Source organism: Sinohyriopsis cumingii, chromosome 5, assembly GCF_028554795.1.
Source record: "Sinohyriopsis cumingii isolate HCF-2022 chromosome 5, ASM2855479v2, whole genome shotgun sequence".
NCBI lineage: Eukaryota > Metazoa > Mollusca > Bivalvia > Unionida > Unionidae > Sinohyriopsis > Sinohyriopsis cumingii.
The window spans coordinates 111,505,397-111,528,602 of NC_142965.1; the positions used below are offsets into that span (position 1 = coordinate 111,505,397).

General features: G+C 35.3%; 1 protein-coding gene across 2 annotated transcripts in view; it reads right to left on the bottom strand.

The window, feature by feature from the left end:
• Positions 1-4,633: 4,633 nt before the first annotated feature.
• Positions 4,634-23,206, bottom strand: part of LOC149800000 (uncharacterized) — a 36,215-nt gene continuing 17,642 nt past the window's right edge. For both annotated transcript variants that reach the window (XM_089959532.1, XM_089959533.1), the window contains exons 7-9: positions 13,772-13,920; positions 9,203-9,334; positions 4,634-5,292 (exon numbers count right to left, since the gene is read on the bottom strand). In XM_089959532.1, the coding sequence (XP_089815658.1) occupies positions 5,200-5,292; positions 9,203-9,334; positions 13,772-13,920 (374 nt within the window). In that variant the 3' untranslated portion in view covers positions 4,634-5,199. The remainder of the gene's footprint in view (positions 5,293-9,202; positions 9,335-13,771; positions 13,921-23,206) is intronic.

A 23,206-nucleotide genomic window follows, 5' to 3' on the forward strand; every position in this document is an offset into this window, starting at 1 on the left:
ATGCAATGGATATTTTCGTATAATGAAAATCCTAAATTGTCCGACGCGACCATAATTAGTTTAAGTGATATTAATAGTTATTTTGCCGAGATTAATCGTATTTACCAATCACAACTAGGATGGCTACGGGCAACAAAAGCACAAAAACACGTTGAGGCGTTAAATCAACTTATATCAGACATGGAATATATCAATGAACGAATCGTCGGGATAATATCCGCTAACAGAGACGGTAGTAAACAAAAATTCCTAACCGAGTAAATATCGCAGAAGCCGATTTACCCGATTTCAAGTTTCCAGGATACAACGCGCCAGAACTAAGAAAGTCTCTTAATGATTTTCTCAGTCCATCAACTCATATCCTCAGACACGATAACGGGGATGATGGTAGGCATATTGCCCCGTACAACGTAAATATCGCATCGGTGATAGCAATCAATCTAGTGTGTGATGTTATCGAAGGGAGTTACCAGGTAGATACCAATCAATCAAATCAAGCTCAACAGGGATATATCCTTTATTCATTTTCACCAACAGCCCCTCCGGGATATTTAATCGTTGAGAATCCGATTAATCCGGTCTATATGCGATGCCATGATCGGTTTTTAACGAGAATTAATTTTAAACTCACCGATCAGTCAAATAACCTAATTGATCTACAGGAGGAGGAGTTAGTGATCACTCTGTTTGTAAGATCATTGTAAATAACCACTTAGCAGCAGGGGGGGGCGATGACATCGACGCGGTCGTCGATGTGCTTACCGGACGCTGACGACGCTGGGGATCGACGCGCAGAAGGTGTTAATTAAACCAAATGACGATTGGACGATCCCCAACGACGTCGTCGTTTTTTTTTTACCAGGCGCTGACGACACTAGATCGTTGAGTGCAGAAAGTAATAATTAAGCAAAATAACGATTGGACAAAATGTCCGATTCGCCCCCCCTGCTGCTTCCTTATCGATGCAACTATTTTGTAAAAATGATTGGCCCTCTGTTGTACTTCAAAGAAATCACGTTCTATTGTGTTATGCAAACACCAGCAATTGATTGTCAAAAACAGGATTCCCAATTTTGTTTAACTAAAGGTACCGAAATAGCCATCCTCATGGTACCGTACATGTAGCAACTATTTTCCCCTCTTTGTATATCTGACCTTATTCCCTTATTGTCAACTTGTAAAGCATTTAGTGTTGTTTATTATAAAACATGTATTCTGAATTAGTTTTTTAAGGGCACATTTGCTGCATGGTATGTATTTTAATTCCTTCTTTTAATTTAACAATGGTAATTAACATTGGTATATATAGTGTAAAAGTGCCAGGTGTTCACTCGTGTAAGTTTCTTTCGTGTGAATGGTGCTATAGCTTATGGAGTTACAGCATTCGTAGTGATGATTCTTGGGACTGAAATTAATTGTGGACGATTTTATTGTTGTGGTTTATGTTTTTTGTTCTGGTTTATTTTTTTATTATTGTAGAGGTAAAAAAAAATCATTAATTTACATGAATAATGTTTAAACATAACATTGTATTTAGTGAAGCATCAAATTCTTTATAGTAATTATTTCGTTACAAAAATAATTCTCAGGTGATACAATAGAACATGTAGGAATTTTCTTGTTTTGATGAAATGAAAATTGAAGGCATAATGTAATAATCAGGAGTTCTCTGCAAAACTCGGAAATATTATAAAATCTAGAGGTAGGCTTGAAGCGACAAAAAAATCGGGAGGTTTTCTTTCCTTCGGAAGTGAAAGTTGACAGGCATGGTGTAAGGTTGCTTACATCAAAACTTGGCTTTTGCAGTATTAGCATAATTTTCGAAGCATTATTTCTGAAACTTTATTATTATATTTTGGAAATATTAAAATTTAGTGCAATGGTGCCTATGATTCAACTCCAAAGGATGGACTTCACTCAGCACATAATCAAACCTACAATGTGCATGTGGTGGCACCATTATGTAAATACGTTCAATTGTGGGCACTGAATCAAACCGTATGGTTTGTTAGTTGTGTTGCCATACTGAGATTACATTTTAATGAGTTAGGTATTTATGATTTAAAAAAAAAGTAAAAACTTAATTAATGGTACACTGATATAAAATGTCCATTGCAATAATGCATAAACAAACATTAATCAAGTCAAAAGGAAGAGGTAGTGTTACAGTAACTCGTGATTGCTAAATTGTTCTCATCATTTGATCAAATTATGCACAAATCTAAATCAGGCAAAAACAAAAAGAAAACAGAAAATTATATAATTTGCTTTTCAAACAAGTTTATACCATTTCTTTTTAATAATCATGCATGTTAACCTAGAGATAAGTATACATGTAATTTTTAAAATATAAGTTTGCTTAAATAAAATCATTTGGAACTGACCTTGTGCATCTTGAGATGTCTCGGAGTTGTAGGTCAGCTTATACATGGGTCATGCATTTTTAGTGTTCATACCTGTTCAGTTTTGGGGTCAGCTTATACGTGAATGGGCTTATACATGAGTATATACGGTAAGTCTTAATGTCTCTATCTATTCAACTTAATCATGCAATGCTTACAAATCCTGTCAAGTAGAAACATAGCATGGAGGTAATTCAATTTGACTAAACTTTAAACACCATTATATCCACATCTTAAGGTGACTGCCAAATGAGATTCAAGACACAAGTCAGACACAAGGTAATGTATCCGGTACATCAATCAAACATGTGCACACCCACATTTCTAACAACAGGCATTACCTGAATTTAAACTACATCTTTTCATGAAGGATTGCTTTATTGAAATCAACACCTTCACCACTAGCCCACCATCTCTGCCATTAAAACCATATCTCTTTCCTTCAACAACTATCACTATGGCTACTACTTTAATTACTACCAGAACTACCATTACTGTCATCGTCATCACAGTCAGCTTAAATATGGTTTCATCACAGAATCTCCTTTATAGGCACCATCAAAACCATTGACATCAACAATGATCATTGCTTTATCATTTTATATGCTGCATTATGCAACCTGTGTGTCAAAAGTGGTAAAATATATAAATATATTCGGTTTCACAGCAGAATAATGTTAGAAATTATCTGCATCACGAAAAAGATTACAGTTCCAAAAAATTTGAAGAGTTGAAACTAAACAATATATCTTTACAGTAAATGAGGTGTACAATATGTAATTTGACAGTCCATTTCAGAAAGAATTACTGTATCAATAAAAGCAGGTTAATAAACAAATGACTGAAGAAATGAATGTATACTATACATGCATTAATAGTTTCTACCTCATTTTTCTCTCGTTACAGTGCATTCACCAGCAACATTCTGTGTATTGATGAAGACTGACAGTTTAATTCTGAAAATTTACAAAACTGGAAACAGCGAAAAGATGGCAGACTTATGTGTGTGTGTTAGAGAGAGACAGTGCATGTGATGTGGATTATTTAACCTAGCTTTAACAATTTTTTAGTCATATCGCTACGATGTCTGCAGTGTGACAGTTTAATGTGATGTCTAGCATTGGTGCATCATGTCATAGACATGTAGCATGATGTCCCACCCAGTCATATTATCTTGACACCAGGCCAATCAGTCCTAACACTAACTTCATAATGCTGAGAATCTAGCGAGGAACTTGTATGTACCATTTTTATAAATCTTTGGTATGACTCAGCTGGGGTTCAAATCCATGACCTCTCGCATCCGAGGCAGACACTCTAACCATTAGGCCACCAGAGTGATCTGAGAGAGAGAGAGGAGGGGGAGATAGAGTAAATAGTGTGGCACCACTCCAAAGCAGACCAATAGCCCAAGTTTTGATAGTGGAGTAGTTAAACAGATATCACATATGTTTGCCTATAAGTAGAGTCAAACTGCAACCAACAAAGATCTTGATCTGCTGTAGCATAATGCACCCGCTGATTAGGGTCTGTGTTGTATGTTCTACTGATTACTCCTAAAAAAACTGCACAGACTCAAATCTGCCAGTGCTTTACTCTCTGGCAGATCTAGGTCTGTGCAGTTTGCAGTTGGACTTGTCTTATAAGCAATCATAACAGCATGCACTTTTTACCGCATCACTTTTCTCTGCTATCCAAGTAACGATTCTCTGCACCAATTTATTTTTTCATTTATATACTAAAGGTTATATTGAACACTGTATACTCTAATGCACAAGAGACATTCCAAATAATTTGTGAACCAGGAGAAAATATAATTGATAATCATTAGCCAAGTATTATGCATGCCATGAAAATATGTACCATAAATAGTCATTTAAAGGTCCAGTCCAACTGCAAACTGCACAGACCCAGATATGCCACTGTATAATGCACCAGCATTTAGAGTAATCAGTGGAACAAATAATATAGACCCTGGTCTACCAATGCATTACATGATGAGAGATCAAGGTCTATGATGTTTGCAGCTGAACTTGCTTTGTAAGCGAGTATTTATGGCATGAAGTAGTAAATGTTACAAATATGTGTGTGTATTATGAACAATATATTATCTATTTTGTGTATAGTAACAATGACTATATGTATTTATTTTATATACAGTAACAATGACTAAATATACATGTGTGATGCAAGATATGTTCTCTTGGAATAAATATCATACACAATATATCTTATATTTATTGATTTATTCATAAAATTAAAAAGTCATACCAGTTGTTGTGATATCAATAGCGCATAATCTTTGGGCACAATGGAAGTTCAAAATAGACATTTTACATTGGAAGCCTTTCTCTAAAATACAAGGTGAGAGGTCAAGGAATATATTTATTAACTTTCGTGCCCCTGCATGCAACACTTTGAGACAAATGGAGATGCCAACTTCCACATGATGACACAGACAACAATAACACGATAAGAAAAATGATAGTTTTGTGCTGCCCATGCTTCAAAGAAATGACAATTATGTAGTGTTGCATCTTGGTTGAGCTGTCAGAGACAAATTGGGATTTATCAAATTGACAGTGGCACTGTAAATTTTGAGTAGAAGAATATCCCCTAGACACACTCAAGGTTCAACACTACTTAGATATTAAATCTGCATGATACAAATTAATTATTTTTTTTAAAAGTCAGTCTGCAGCAGTCCAGATGCATCTTGGATAAACTGTATCGATGTCATCGTAAAATGGACTTATCTACATTTTAATGAGAATGATCATATGCACCAGAAACTGAGTCACGTAAGCACTTCTCCCTCCAATTTCTTTCTCCTCATTGCACCTAACTTTTGTATCCATCTCTGAATTTTCTCCTCTGGATCACCAAAGAACTGAAAGATGAAAAATCTAAATTTAAATGTGAAAGCTTATTTTCCATACAATAAGGGATATTGCCTGTACATAAAATATGACCAGCATATTTTTCATCTCCCTATGTCATCAAATGCAATGCACTCCATATCTATAAGAATATTCAATATAGCGTGGTCCCTGTCATAAGGTATGGTCATAGATTCCATTTTATTAAGTTGTAATGAATCAAATGTATCTCACTATAAGACAGTATATTTTACAAATCCCATCAGCAGCATAATAATAAGGATGTATTGCATCATGTACTTTCATTATAAGGAAGTCTCACTGTAAGACAGTATATTTTACAACGCCCATCAGCAGCATAATAATGAGGGTGTATTGTATCATGTACTTTCATCATAAGGTAGTCTCACTATAAGATAGTATATTTTATAACGCCCATCAGCAGCATAATAATGAGGGTGTATTGCATCATGTACTTTCATTATAAGGAAGTCTCACTATAAGACAGCATACTTTACAACTCCCATCAGCAGCATACTAATGAGGGTGTATTGCATCATGTACTTTCATTATAATGAAGTCTTACTATAAGACAGTATATTTTACAATGCCCATCAGCAGCATAATAATAATGAGGGTGTATTGTATCATGCACTTTCATTATAAGGAAGTCTCACTATAAGACAGTATATTTTACAACGCCCATCAGCAGCATAATAATGAGGGTGTATTGTATCATGCACTTTCATTATAAGGTAGTCTCACTATAAGACAGTATATTTTACAACTCCCATCAGCAGCATAATAATGAGGGTGTATTGCATCATGTACTTTCATTATAAGGAAGACTCACTATAAGACATACTATTTTACAACCCCATCAGCAGCATAATAATGAGGGTGTATTGCATCATGTACTTTTCCTATAAGGAAGTTTCACTATAAGACAGTATATTTTACAACTCCCATCAGCAGCATAATAATGAGGGTATTTTGTATCATGTATTTTGATTATAAGGTAGTTTCACTATAAGGCAGTGTATTCTATGACTCCTTTGGAGAGCATTATAATGTGCACATATTGTATCATGTACTTTTTTTTTTTTGTTTTGTTGTGGGGTTTAACGCCATTTTTCAGCACACGATAGGCTATACATGGCGGTCAGTATTAATGGTGGAGGAAGAGCCAGGGAAAACCCCGGAAAGAACTACCGACCCACGAGAAGCTACTGGCAAGATTTCTTACATACCCACAATGGCCGAATCCGAGATTCAAACCCACTAAGACAGAGGTAAGATGGCAGTGATCTGTAACGGAGAGTGCTTTAGACCACTCAGCCACTCTGGTGCCCCTGATTATAAGGTAACCTCACTATTAAGCAGTCTCACAATTAGGTAGTATATTCTCCCATATACAGCATTATAGCGAGGGAGTACTGTATCACGTACATCAATTTAAGATGGTCTCACTATAAGACAGTATATACTATATCTCCCATGACAACATTATAATGAGGGAGTACTGTTATCATGTACTTTATTATAAGGCAGTCTCACTACAAGGCAGTATACTCTTGCTCCCTTGGTTACCATTATAATGATGGAGTATTCTATCAAGTATTTTGTTATAATGTGGGAGTACTCTATCATGTATTTCATTATAATGCAGTCTCACTATAAGGCAGTATACTCCCGCTTCCACGAACAGAATCATAATCAGGAAGTACTGTTATCATATATTTAATTTTAATGAGTACTATACTGTGTATTTCATTATAATGTTGTTGTTGTTGTTGTTGTTGTGGGGTTTAACGCCATTTTTCAGCATACGATAGGCTATATATGGCGGCCAGTATTCATGGTGGAGGAAGAACCCGGGAAAACCCCAGAAAGAACCACCGACCCACGAGAAGCTACTGGCATGCTTTCTCACATACCTACATTGGCTGAATCTGAGACTCGAACCGGCGCAGACAGAGGTGAGATGGCAGTGATCCGTAATGGAGAACGCTTTAGACCACTCGGCCACTCGGGGCCCCTTCATTATAATGAGCGAGTACTGTATCATGTACTTTATTACGAGGCAGTTTCATAATATGGTAATATATTCTATGACTCCAATGGATATCATTATAATGAGTATTTTATCATGTATTTTATGATAAAGCAGTCTCATTGAAGAAAGTTAAGGCAGTATGCTCTATGGTGCCTATTGACAGTATTATAATGAGGCAGCACTGTATCATGTACTTCATTATAAGTCTCACTATAAAGAAGTATATTCTAGGACTCCCCTGGACAGCATTATAATGAGGGGGTACTGTATCATGTACTTCATTATAAGGCTCACTATAAAGAAGTATATTCTAGGACTCCCCTGGACAGCATTATAATGAGGGGGTACAGTATTTTGTGAATAGCGTTAACTTCAATTATGTTTCTCCAATAATACATATGTGATCTCATTACAGATAATCCCTTCCACCCATCTCCACAATGGGCAAGCATCCTTCAAGGTATAAATCAAGTAAAAAATAAACTGGATATAGTATTAGCCACCCAGCGGCTAGATAGGGAGTTAACCTGTAAGAGTTTATTCCCTTGGTCTATATAATCTATAGGCAGAAATATGTTTTTCTGTCTTTCTGGGAGGGCTGGAGTCAGAGGTAGCAAAGAAAACTATCCTAACGTAATGTGATCAGGTAAGTAATATAGAAGAAACATAATTACTAAAGGCAGGTATTATAGGAGAAACATAATTATTTTTAAAAATTGCAATCTCACTATGAAAAATATAATAAAAGATGCTATAGGACACAGTACTAATTTTATGGAAAAATGGGAACCAGCCTGGAAATGGGTCAACATAAAATTGAGTATATATGGGTTTGGCTGTCCAGGATTGGTTAATAATGAAAGTCATGTTCTATGAAAAAGAATCTTTTGAGAGCTTACCCTAGTTGTAAGTGAAAAAACTAGAGACATTGTTTTATTGATGGAATTTAAGTCCTTTAACAGTCTTGAGTTTGGAACACTCATTACTAAATAAGCACCTGGTTTGGAACTGAAATCAAATGTTTCAAACACATGTAGGTCCAGAAAATGCCTTGTTTCATATCCTTTTTTCTACACAAAAGCTAACATTCAGGTTTTATCTATACTGATAAATATCGGTTTGATCATGAGCACTCATAAATTTTAAGTTATTGAATTTTTAATATCATGGTGTTTGCATAGGTTTACTATGAGAACTGAATTAGTACTATAAGTTCCTTCAAGCAGCTCTTATATCTCATTTAACCAATGTTTCTTTCCTATTAAAAGCAACAAAACTGCAATCATGGCTGCGGCCAATGTGGGTATGTGAGAAAGCTTGCCAGTAGCTTCTCGAGGGTCAGTGGTTCTTTGGATTCTTCCTCCACCATAAATATTGGCCACCATGTATAGCCTATCATGTGCTGAAAAATGGCGTTAAACCCAACAACAACAACAGCAACCATGGCTCCATATTTCATTCATGCAGCCCCCATTACAAAAATCTGATAAGTCCCATGAACTCAGCTGTTTAAAATCTTCCTGCTCTATTTTAAAAAACAAGAACCCATGTATACAGTTCGAGGTCTGGTGATTGTAAAACTCAGAGCTTATGTTTGGGACTGAGTTTTTATTTCACCCAGATAAATGAGACATTACAGAAAAGCTCTTGTAATTGGCTCACACAAAATCTCAAGTTCAAAACTGAATCAAATTATTTTTATGATTTCCTGGCCTGTACCCTCATTTAAAATGTGAAGAGTCCACAGGGCTCCCTCATTTCTTAAGCTGGTGATTTTATTTAGCAAATTTTCTATCATTTAAGCACTGAAACAAGGTTTTATACATATGCAAAAGGTTATGGTCATAACGTTTCTATGTACATACATCTGGGTGAGCAAGTTCTTCAGTATTGACATCGATATCGATAGGTTTCCTCTGAATCATGTCCAGACGTAACTCTCCCGCTGTGCCAAATGTGAACTCTTCTTTTGGTTCCACTTTCTCATTCTTCTTATCCTGAAAAATGTTCCAAATCAGATTGCTAAAGTAATCTAAATTTCTGATAGTCTATGCTATAAACCATCAATTAACTTTTTTTTTATGCTGTGTACCAATCTTTGGATTTTGTGTACCAGTATATAAGTACTGATATTTAATATTACATCATAACAATAATGGCTATATTAAAACAATTAACTAAAGTCAAAGTTGAAAAGATTTCACAGCCACTAGAGGCAACAATACAATCCCTTTTCTAATGAAAGAATTGAAGTACCGATAAAAAAAAATGAAAGTAGGCACCCAAGAAAATAAATGAAAAGAACAGAATGTTCCAACAGTGCAGCATAAAATAGCGTATCAGTGAAGAAAGGATCAGATTTTAATTTGTTTTTATTTATTTACCTGAGAGAGACATATATAGAAAGACAGATAGCGACTAAGAATCACTGAGTAAGGAACTTCTTTTTGCTAATGTGTATGTAAGTATGAAAATTCAAATGTTCAGCTTGACAGAAAAAAGTCTGGTTACAGTTACAGTGGACTTTCTGGCCCTTGTTATGAAAGAAGTTTTCAAAACATACCTTTGAATCATTCTTGTTATCTTTGACATTTATATATCAGAAACCATTACTACTCTATACTGAATTTATGTATTTGTTGGGGTGGTAAATCTAGAGTTCTTACTTTTCATAATTTACCACCACTGTGTAAGTGTAATATTATTTTCTTATTATCTAATTTTTATTGTGAAAAGGTTTGCGGGAACAAAAGTTTCAATTATTTACATAGAGGATGATCATGTTTTTGAGAGTTCTGAAGACAATTTTAACACATTATTGTCTATAACATGCTGAGGAAATTGGAGCTATGTGCCATTCCCAAGGACACACTTAGACAGCCATTCCATGCTGGTCTGGGTGGATAATGAACCTGCAATTCTTTGATTAAAAATCTGACACTCTATCAACTGAGCTCAAACACTGCTGTGGATTTAACACTATTTTTCAGCACAAGATAGGTTATACATGTAGGCCTGAATAGCTGGTGGAGAGAGAAATCAGACAAATCCTGGGAAAAACAAAAAGACTCAAAGTAAACTACTGGCAATCTTTCCTACATATTCACGTTAGCCAAAACTGAGACTCAAACCCATGCAGACAACGAGTAAATTTGGATGATCTCTAAAGGTTAGTACCTTCAGCCACGTGGCCACCTAGGACACACAAAAAGATTGAAGATTGAGTAAAAGAAATTATTTTATTTTAGTCACAAGACATACATTTTAACCTATAATTTATAAATGTATGCAAAGAAAATGAATGTTGACCTTTGCAATATATGAATTTCCTGAGATGGATGGATAGACAAATGGAAGGAGGGAGGAAAGAAAGATGGATTAGGTAACATTAACACTTTATGCTTTTAACTCATTCATAGTGGAGCACATTAATTGTCACTGACCTTTCTTATTTTTGTGCTATGTCACAATGACATTAATACATAGTACATCATCAACAAGCAGAAGAAAAAACATTTTAGAAAAAATGTGGCCATACAGGTCTGAAATGGTATCAATTCAGTTTTCCATAGATTGAAGAGTTGCCATAATAGTTTTGGTAAAAAATTTCCATTTTTTTATGGTCTATGAAAAGGTAGGTACTCTTAGGCTGATTTCTAATAGTTCTTTATAATCTGATCAAGCTGCAGCATGGAATGTTTGCAGTGTTTTTCAAACCTCTACAAAAACTGATTAATCTATTTCCCAGTAAATGTTTGATCATGTGATTCCAAGACTAACTTATTCCAGTGTCTTTATACTTCCTGGTGTGTAGTCAAATTTGGATGAAAGAAATCTGCTTGTTCACTTTTGAAAGTTCATCCTGAAAAAATTGGCGAGGGGGGGGGGGCAAACTGAACAAGCATATTCTAAAATAAGTTTAATAAAGCCTCTGAAAGCTAATTCTTTCAAACTTTGATGATAAGTTACATTTCTGCATTTTTATTAGAATGTAGTGATTAAAGAACCTTAAAATCAGATTGATAAATTTGTCTTTCAGAATGCCCTGAAAACCAATTTTTTTATAGTAAACTGTTTCTTCGAAAACACTTACCCAGTCAAAAAACCTTAGGAGTACTACCACTACCTCGCAAATCCAGCCCTCCCAAATACTACTTTTAGCTAAAGGAAGCTAAAAAAAGATGTCTGCTGGTCAATGTGGTAGTTGGGCAGAGTGACCTCCCCATGCCTTTAAGACTAGGTGGCAATGAGTAAGAATATACCAGTTATTATTGGAACAGAAGGCATGCTCCCTAAGGATGTCACTGGGGGGAGGCTGGAAGAGTGCATGTGTATTATGATTGGGTAAGTATTTTCAAAGAAACATATATTCGAATACAATACCCAATTACATACCTCAGGAGAATAGATAAGAGGTGAAGGGATAGACATCCCCTTACCCTGAAGATACTGTCCCTGACCCCCCTAAGGTAATAAGACAGCTTCTAGGTAACCTGACTGGAGGAGACTCCATCCGTTGGGGCACGGCTTCAGAAAGGAAACAATTTTCCCTGGTAAATTCAGAAGCCATGTCTTTAAGAAGCTGTTGATTGACCTGGAAGTGTGACCTGTTGAGCTGTGGAGATAAATCCAACCAGATCAAATCAGGCCCTTTGAGAATATTAAGGTGGAATATTTTCTCAATGAAGGCCCGGAAGGCTAAATCTTCACATGATATCATAAAGTCCAGAATCGATGACGTTCTTCGAGAACAAGCATCATCGTCCTTAGGGGTATGAGCTGAGCCTGAGGAGCTAAATGAGGCATCATGCCAGAATGGAGTCCGGAGGAGGAAAAAGTGTTGGAGCGGACCATGGGTATGTCAACATAGACCTGTTTCATTGCACCGGGGTAAGGGCTGTTGTATGATTGACCCCTAAAAAGTGAATGTTGTTGCCACTCCTGATAACTCGAACATGGCCTAGGCCGGTTGTTATTAGAAATAGGCAGTGTGTGGAAGAAGTATTGTCCGATTCATGAAGATGAGATGCTTGACACATGTAACCTGCCCGTATATCTAAAGGTTGAGAGGGAAGTAAAGTCTGTTGGTTAAGCTCTTTCCCCTGTCGCTCTGCAAGTGAAATAGACTCAAGTCTGATAGGAATTGCCAGTAACATTTGGTCTGGAGAAGTTGACTTGGGTGCTAGGGCAGTTTCTGATCTAGTTGCTTTCCAGTGCTTAGTGGCTCCTTCAGTCGAGATGTCCCCCTTTTCTGCCAAAAAGTCCTGTACTGATGAAAGGTCAGCATGTAGACTGATGACATCACCATCTTTTGAATTCTGCTTCCGTGCTTTGCCCATAGTTCAAACCTGTAAGTAAAATGAGCAGATGAAATAAACGTGATGGGCCAAGCCCTGCCACATTGTTAGATTTTACCATCAGTGTGAGCTAAGTTTAGCGTTGGCCCTGTAAGTGATAACAGGCAGTCTAATGTCAAAGAACCGTATAAAGGGTATAATGCTAATAAATATACTACAATATGCCTGAGCTGACCAAAAGAAAATATTTTCTGAAAAAATATGTTAGCAGACGAATTTAGCCAATATCACGTGTCAGAGAGGTCAAGGACGTCATGGATAGGTATAATCATTGAAGCATGATGCCTAGACACCAAGACTGCCTAGGTTAAAGTAGACAATGCAGTAAAGGTTCTATATTTATCTAAGTATAAATAATTATAATATATAGATAATGCTAATGGTAGGAAGGCTCATAGATGCCTCGGTACAAGTGTAAGAATACAAAGAGATCACTGAAGCATGGTGCCAAGGCGCTAAAAATGAAGTCCAAATAATGCCCGTCTGTATGTACTAGAAAGAAGGATTTACACGGATGAAATGGGTTCTGAAAGTATAATAGATTTGCACAAGTAATTAATGCAGCCCGGACCTATCCAGTGGGGATATAATAGCTGCCCATGCAAGTAACAAAGAGCTCTAAAGATATATATATATATATATATATATATATATATATATATATATATATATATATATATATATATATACACACACACACACATACACATGGCAGAAATTAGCAAATGTTGGCAAAAGCAAGAGAGAAAAGATGGAAATAGAGATGGAGTATACTTTCCTTGAAGTGAAAGGACTCCTCCAACTGTAGGTGTGCTTCCAAGGTGGAGATGGATAGCAAGGTCTCTTGTTGTAATGAACATGCTGTGCAAAAGTGGAAGTAATAACTGGTATATTCTTACTCATTGCTGTCTAGTTATATAGGCAAGGGAAGATCACTGCCCAACCACCACATAGGACATTAGACAACTTTTAGCTCTCTTTAGCTAAAAGTAGTATCTGGGAGGGCTGGATTTGTGAGGGAGTGGTAGTACTCCTAAGGTATTATGATTGGATAATGTATTCGAAGAAGAAACATACAGATCTGCTAGATTTGAAGACTTGTGGAGCAAATCCAGTTCCTTCAATATCCTGAACTGCCTGAGTGAACTTGAGTGACTCCTCAAAGCTTCTCTGTGATCCAACCTTCTGGCCATCTGCTTGACCTCTTAATTTTTCATCTGCTGCAGCTGCAAAAAATATACCTTTTTGAATCGCTCAATCAACTCATCTATCATTTGATATTTTTGTATATCTAAATTGCATCCCAATCCGAAAGAATTACAGTCATTGTGTCAAACAAGAGTCACATGTGGGCTTGATATTGCTCAGATGGTTTATAAAACTTAACAACTGACCATTTCACTAAGCTGGCTTATTTAGTACTGTAGGTACATAACACTATACAAACCCTCTCCAAAACTTAAGATCTTTTAGTAAAGTTTGATAATCTATTTGTCCCAAGATAAATTCATAATTAATTTACTTATCTTCCTGTTCATAATCAAACTCATTCAAGATCTTGATTATATGTTAGCCTCTACATCTAAAGAAACCAACTGATGAAAAATCATTTCATGAATGTGCACAGATCTCACTTATCAAAGAACCTGTGTACTACAATGCTGATATAAGCTAAATATCAAGTTAGAGTAAACCGGATCAAAATTTGGTCTCCAGAGGGTTAACATGCTCAGACACTGTGACACAATATTACCTCATGAATATGCTTATATCTTGCCCATAATCAAACTCATCCAACACATCTTGATAATATAAGACTACTCAATATGTTTGATCAAAATCTGATCTGAAATGTACTTGCTGAAGTTATTGTCAATCTCAGTCAATCAGATGCAAGACAAGTTATTAGCATGCATATATCTCATTCATAATAATAATACCTGAAAGACATCTTGACGACATAAGGACACTTTACAATCCTTGATCACAATCCCAGCAATAATATGGTTCCTAGAGAGGCAAAAATAGTCGGGCAATCAGATGCAACATCACATCATAAGCATGCACAGCTTACATTCTTAATGTGTGTGATTAGGATTTTTAATGCAGCTTTAACAATTTTTCAGTCATACTGCTATGTCTGCAGTGTGGCAGTTTATAGTGATGTCTAGCACTGGGGTATCATGCTGCAGACATGTAGCATGATGTCCCACCAAGTCACATTATCCTGACACCAGGCCAACCAGTCCTAACACTAACCTCTTAATGATGAGCGCCTAGCGAGGCAGCTGTTAGTACCATTTTTGTAAGTCTTTGATATGACTTGGCCGGGGTTCAAACCCACAACCTCACGCTTCAAGGTAGACGCTCTAACCACTAGGCCACTAGAGCAGTTTTCACATTCTGAATAAAATATATCAAACAAATTGATGGTATTAGCCTACTTTTTTTTTTACCAAATATCATTAAAAACTGGTCAGAAATACAATCATTAGAGTGGTAATAATCTAAGCCAATCAGATAAATTATCACATCATTAATATGCACAGAACTCACTCATGATAAAATCATTGGCTATCATAATGACCCAATTTCCTAAATCTGACAAAAATCAGAAACACAACTGCTAACATATAGGCTGACATTTCCTAGCTAAGATAGCTCAGAAAAAATTAAAAATGTTGAGAAAGTGAAATTACATGGAGTTAGATCAATTTTAAGAATAAAAGTTAACAACAATTTTGAGGCAATTTATAGAGTATATTCCTTGTTGGTTTGGTGGAAGACAAGAGGCCCATGTCGGCCTGCTCTTGTTCAACTGGATAACATAATTAAACAATTGATAATTTTGCTAAGCAGATCTGTTGCAACAGTGTAAGAACACAGCCCAATATTAACTGTTCTCCATACTTTATTTTCTTATCTGATATCATAAAAATTCTTTTCAAAGATAATGGCATAATTAATATGAACAGTCACTATCTAGTAATCAAATTCATTGATGACTTTGATGACATAAACATATTTACAAAGTTTCATTGAAATTGGATGAGAAATATAGCCTCAACATCTTGACAGGTAGCAAACTGGGTAGCAAACTGGCTGGTGTTTAACAGTTAGTTGATGACTATTTAGGACAATGGCAATGCAAGTAGAATATACTGCCATGGGGCACACCATGAAAGATGACCTTTGCTGGTCCAGGTATTAATCAAACCATGACGTTTGGATTGTGAGAATGGCACTCTACCACTAAGCCATTATGACTACTCAGTGTAGCAACCCCAGTCTATCATGGACAAGATGACAGTTTACCTGGAAATCTGATGAAACTGTTGATCAAGTGTAGAATTTTCACTGCAGCATCAATATAGGTCATCTGATTGCAACACATTTTATGTACTGTAAAAGCTAATAAAATTATCTTATAATGGGCATGCTTTCTTTTTATATTTGGCACTATATTAATGGAATTATTACTTTATATTCATCAAAAGTAACAGATTTCATGCATCATTGGAAATAAGCATTGATCATGATGTGGTCACATGACACTGCTTTTCTTTATTACAAAATGCAGGTTATTGAAATTTCATGAATATTCATGAAATTTTCAAACCAATCAGAGGAGATGTAAACAATTTGGTCAGTGGTTATAGTACATTTATATGATATTCCGACACAAAGAAATAATCCCTCAAACTTTACGCAGATTTGACTAAAAGTTAGGTAATTTATATTGCTGTTGTTGTTGTGTTTAATGCCATTTTTCAGCACACAATAGGCTATACATGGCGGCCAGTATTAATGGTGGAGGAAGAACCAGGGAAAACCCCGGAAAGAACCACTGACCCACGAGAAGCTACTGGCAAGCTTTCTCACATACCCCACATTAGCCGAATCCAAGACTCGAACCCATGCAGACAGGTGAGATGGCAGCAATTTATAACAGAGAATGCTTTAGACCACCTGGGGCCCCTTAGACAGATTTGACCAAAAGTTAGGTAATTTATATTGTTGTTGTTGTTGTGTTTAGCGCCATTTTCCAGCACATGATAGGCTATACATGGCGGCCAGTATTAATGGTGGAGGAAGAACCAGGGAAAACCCCGGAAAGAACCACCGACCCACGAGAAGCTAATGGTAAGCTTTCTCACATACTCCACATTAGCCGAATCCAAGACTCGAACCCATGCAGACAGGTGAGATGGCAGTAATCCGTAACAGAGAGTGCTTTAGACCAATCGGGGCCCCTTAGGCAATTTAAATAAATGCATTATATATCATCAAAATCGGCATATTCCAATGCTTTATTTTGCTACCCAATTTATATAATGGAAACATTTATAAACCAACAGCAACAAGCATTGAATTTCTAAAACATTTTAATCTCCCCGCATCAACATTGTCCACCATATTTGAATTTTCTAACAGCTGATAACGATGTTAACCTTTCCACAACTGATGTTCCAAAACTAAATTTATTATTTTCATACAAATCTGCATGCCAGAAGAACATGTTAAAATGATCTTTTTAACAGATTTTATTGTATTAATACTTGTTATATGGTTTAGACATTATACAGTTGCAAAATGAACATGCAAAGCGTAGATTTTCATCCACTATAAATAAGCTCAAGTTGTCAATGCTATAAATATCTGAACTGGCAAACAGTCAGCGGTTTTAAAATATGTTCAACCTTATATTCATTGTTATTGCATTTGTTTAAATTTTGTAATGGGACATTGTCTGATGACATAATGATAAAAAATTGTATCACTATCAGACAAATGCAATGTTTTGGTATGACAATTTTATTTGTTACTTTGACGAGCATAGCAAAGTAACTACACACACTTAAAGTGGGTTCTTAAATTCCCAATGCTATGATAACATTTGATAGGATCAATGTTTTCAAAATACAAAACAAAAAAAATACAAAGTCTGAAAGTGATACATTTGTTTGCAGGTATATGATAATGAAATGTTAGTTCTAAGTGAAAGATGGCTGCATTCCATGGTCCATTCTGCAAGTAGCTAAATATTACATCACGGGATTTAGAAACCAACTTGAATCCTATTCATGAAATTAGGTCTTGCAACATTGTTTCAATGACAATTATGAATAAACATTGCATTTTTGTTGTTTTTGAAGTTGTTTTACATATGAACTATTGCTAATGTGATATATATGTACTAAGTTAAATGTCATAGAAGATGTGAATGTTTATATACTTTTCATTTATAACTGAAAATACTGAAGTCAGACAACAGATTTAATGAGAGCAATGAATTCAGCAGGAACAATGCAATCACAATATCAAATTTCATAACAACATCTCAACAAAAAAAAAAGTTGGAACTTAAAAAGTTGCATAACCTTTTTTCTAATAGAGATATTTTTAAAAATTAGACTGTTTTTGAAAAGCTGTTAAACAGATCTATATGAAGAAAGTAAGTGTTTGCAGTTATTTCAATATCAGAAAAGTGACTACTCAGTGTCATTAATATGTGCAGATCTCACTTCTTAATGAACCTACCTGAGACAATGATATTAACTTATTTACCAAGCTGGAACAAAACATGAACTACAGTCTCCAGAGTGATAACAAGCAGTTGATGATGAAAGCATGAATGACACATGACACACTATAGATGCTGAGACATACCATAATCTCAATTAGCCAAAGAACAAGGTTAGCTATAAATCAAAACTGTCACCTTCAGTAAAGTCATATACAGGTTCACTTCATTAATTATGCTTGGCTCTTTCTTGTTATGGATCTACTCTTGTTAGATCTTATTCATATGCAAATGTAGTTTGATTAAAACTGGATCAGAAATAAGACAGAGTTGTAACAGGCCTAGTCAATCAGATTCAAGGTCACCCCCATTAATATGCATGTGTAACTTAGCCCACCTTCCAAGTTTGACAGAAACTGGAACAGACACATGGTTCCCAGTCATCAGCATGATGGATGATGTATGACATATTAAGGATGCAGGGTAATGTCATACAGTCCTTTGGCCTAATGGAATAAAAGTCATAATTAATGTACCCTGTAAAGTATTACCATGCTTAGCAAATTATATGACAGATCACATCCTTAACAGCCATCTATTCTGCTCATTACTTTACTCACTGAAACTTTTTATGATTTAAGTCAAATTGTATACACAAAAAACCCACTTAAGATCAAATTTAATTTTAATTTTTTCAAAGTTCTGCCTAATTGGCGGTAGAACAGATGTGAAAATTATATGACAGATCACATCATTAATAGCCACCTATTCTGCTCATTACTTTACTCACTCGAACCTTTTATGATTTAAGTCAAATTGTATAGTAGTGTGAAAATGAAAACACTTAGGATCAAATTTAATGTTAATTTTTTCAAAGTTTTACCTTATTGGCGGTATCACAGAAAGTTCTCTTTTATATATATGTACACACACATGCACATTGTCATCGATTCCAGCCTTATATTTTGCACCCAAAAAAATCTGTATATTATAAAAAGAAAAAATTAAGTTAATAGTTTTAAAATGATCTAGAGACAGCAAGAAAATTTTGTCTATGTGCATTTTTTAAATAGGAAAAAACTTATATGACTAGAGAGAAAAGTAATTATTAGACAACTTTTGTGGCTGTGTACAAGTATGACAGCAAACATATAAAAAAGCTGTTTGCTTGTTAAAACTTGAATGAACAATTAGCTGCGCAATGTATGTAACTTCCAAAACTGTTTTGTCAACCTCTGTCAGCAAAGTATCAAACATATGTCTGCAGGTCTAATTATCAAAGCCTAATATTTAATAAAGAAGGTTATTTTAATCATTTTATACAATCTAATAACCTCAAACATGATTAGACAATAAGCAGATAAATTCTTTCTTAACTGGCTTATCTACAAGGATTTAGTTATTAGCAAGAAGCTAATCCTTCTTTAAGAAGTAGAGACTCCATTTTTCCAGACTGCCTGAACTAATCTGTGTTGACTAGTGTGCAGAGTATTGTTTTTACATTGGATGGCCTTGGGACATTTCCAGGTGACTGATTTGTGTGCAGAGTATTGTTTTTACCTTGGATGGCCTTGGGACATTTTCAGGTGACTGACTTATGTGTGGAGTATTGTTTTTACCTTGGATGGCCTTGGGACATTTCCAGGTGACTGACTCACTAAAATACCTACTAAAGTATTTATTAATGGTAAATAATCTGGCCTAGTCTGGTGTGTGTTTTAGTTACATAATGTGTCCATGCTATTTCTACACCTTAAATATCATCATTTTATCAAATTTAGCAGCTCAACCACATTTCCAAGTTTTAAGTGTGTTTCAGTTTTATGAGGGTAGTTTTAGTGCAAAAATGAAATTTATTTTGGTTCTCCAAATACGTGTTTTGATTTATTAGGGAAAAATTGATATTTAAGAAAGAAAAAAAAATAGATATTTCAATCTTATGGTGATTTCTGTCTACTGAGTGTCTGATTTTGTGAGTTTTTGCTGTAAAATGAAAACTGAATCATCAGTACAGTTTCTAGAATGGTAACATGCTCAGTCAATCAGATGCAAGATCACCTCATTAATATGCATAGCTCTTGTTGATTATCGCTCTTAGGTGAGATGAACATAAGTCTATATTGCAAGTCTGATCAATATCAGATAACATATATGGCTTCCAGAATGGTAGCAAGCTCAGCCAGTCACATGCCAGAACACCATATTAATATGAATGAATATCATTCATTATCAAACTCTTCTGAGATCCTGTTATTCCAAGTTTAATCTAAACTGGATTAGAAATACATCTTCCAGAGTCGCAACAAGCTCAGCCAATCTGATGCAAGATGCCCTCATTCTTGTACATGAATATCATTCATTATCAAACATCAAAACTTTTGGAGACCCTGATGATACAAGTCCATATTCCATGTAGGGGTGTGCAATAATACTGGATACTGGTATACTATGGTATTAAACCGGTGATACAATAATCACAATATAAATTTCTTATATTGGTATAGTACGATACTGAAATAAATTTGGATAATAAGCTGCAATGGAACTTTATTATATTTATAAATTAATATAGCAATATTTCACCACTTCAAATAGCTTCTGAATGAAAGTGGCCTAATGAATTCCATTCCTGTACCTTTGGTCATCTGTTTCAGTAACATTTATACACTGTATTTTGTTTCCCTGGAAGAGGCAGGATGGGTAAATAGAAGTTACATGTGAATCTTCATCCCTTTGAAGTTTTAAATTCTATTTTTTAACAAATAAGCACCTTGCTGACACTGATGACTAACTGACAATGACCTTGAGCAATAAGTGTTGTAAGTATGGCTGAGTACAAGCAGGTAATTAATTCAAAAGTTTGGTTGGCCATATGGACTTACTTCTGCTTTAAGAAAGAAAAAATATGTATGGGAATACTGATGAGGAAATTGCTTTGTGCAGAGTATGACAGGCTTACATTAAGTTTTCTGGTTGAATCACAAATCTAGCCTACCATATTAACAAGAGCCATTCTGGGAAAATTGCTCATTAGGTGGCTGACAATAGAAACAGTTGTCAATTTATTTCAATAAACATCAATTTGTAATCCTATTTTAAATCAACATATTGCAATATTTCATGTAATATGATTTTTAATTCAATACCCAACACTAATTCCAAATCTACTCGTTACTGAATCAGAAATTATGGTTTCTAGAGTGGTAACAAGCTCAGCCAATCAGATGTAAGATGCCTTCATTCTTAGATATGAATTTAATTATCAAACTCAACTGAGATCATGATGATATAAGACCACGTTCCAAGTTTGATCAAAATTGAATAAGAAATGTGATCTCAAGAGCGGTAATAGGCTCCAGCTCAGCCAATCAGATGCAAGATAACTTCAATAATATGCATAAATCTTAATTATTTTTATCATCATTCAAAATCTTCTTGATATAAGCCCATAATCCAAGTTTGATCAAAACTGGGTCAGAAACATGGCTTTCAGAGTGATAACTACTCATCCAATCAGTTGCAAGATCACCATGTTAGTACACCACTCCCTCAATAACTCGCACACATCGGGGTCCAGAAATATCGACCGCACTATAAGTGAGGCGCGACTTATCGAGGGACCTATAAAATAAGCCCAAAACCAATAAAGTGATTGACGACATAACGGAGAAATAAGGGGGGGGGTAGGCATATTATACTCTTGAATACTCACTTTATAATCATTCTGAGATTAAATGTTAATAAATATCTCTTCATAACAGTGTACTTTATTATTTCCTCATAGGACAACATTAATTTCAGGATAAATTACAGTATATTGAGGCGATCATCGAAAACATTATTCCATGTGGTTTCCATTCGCTTAACATGTGTGCCACTTCAAACATTGTGTACTATGTCACTAATTTTTATGTTGAATTGGATACATTCTAGTTTTATTGTTTGATCCAAATTAGACGTTTTTTTAATATACAAAAGATCGACTCTTTTAGTTAATACTTGCCGTTTGTGCCACGCTTGACAAATATCAATTCACTTTTTGAAAAAAATCAGTTATTTTTTTTGTGTGTTATTCCTTGGTTTCTCTGCCGCCGAGCAAAATCCCTCAGATTTCTCAACTGCATGAGCTTTACGTAGTCAACATTTTGGGTCTCCAGCCACCTTATGGCAATATCAAAATATCTGATTGCTTCCTGTGCTGAGGGGTGGGGGTGCAACATCTGCATCTGCATCACTTTCAACACTTGTGTTACTCCAGTTAGAATCGTCTTCTGCTGCAAATTTGTTCGCTATAGAAATAATTATAGTTTCATCTGACATGTATTCGGCTGTGGGACAATCATTGTCAGCACAAATCCACTCCTCCATATCATCAAGAGAAATGCCCATCTCAGGACCATGAGTCTGTACAAATTTCTCCCAAACAGCCTCAGCATTAATGACATCAGTTTCACTGAAACATTCGAAGTCACTATCATCGTCGTTGTCTCTGTTACTGTTTTGCTTTACGTCAAAGGCAACTCAAAGACCCTTAATCCAGTACCCAAGGTCTCTTGTAATCGATTTTTTTTTTAATGCAACAAACACTTCCCCAAGTTGTTGATCAAAACAAAGCCGGCATGTACATGTAATTAGGTTCTCACAGAAGTACTCACGGGTTTCGACGTGACTGTCGATTGACTCTTTTCATGTTTTCAATGAACAGAATATGTTGTGATTATAATGTTTACACTGAAACGGAATTAAAGGATTAGAATGTGACTTTCACACAGGAAGACGTTTAATTGGTGTTTTTTTCATTCTCTGTTGCCACCTGTTAGAATTTACCAGAAGTTTTCATTGATTGCTATTTCACCAGACTGTTTATTTACAGTATACTGACAACTATTTATCATAAAAACTTACATAATATATGATATCTTTAAACAGAGGTCTCGCTAGGATTTTAAAACTGGGTCTTTCTGCCTCTGAATTCAATCACTAAATAT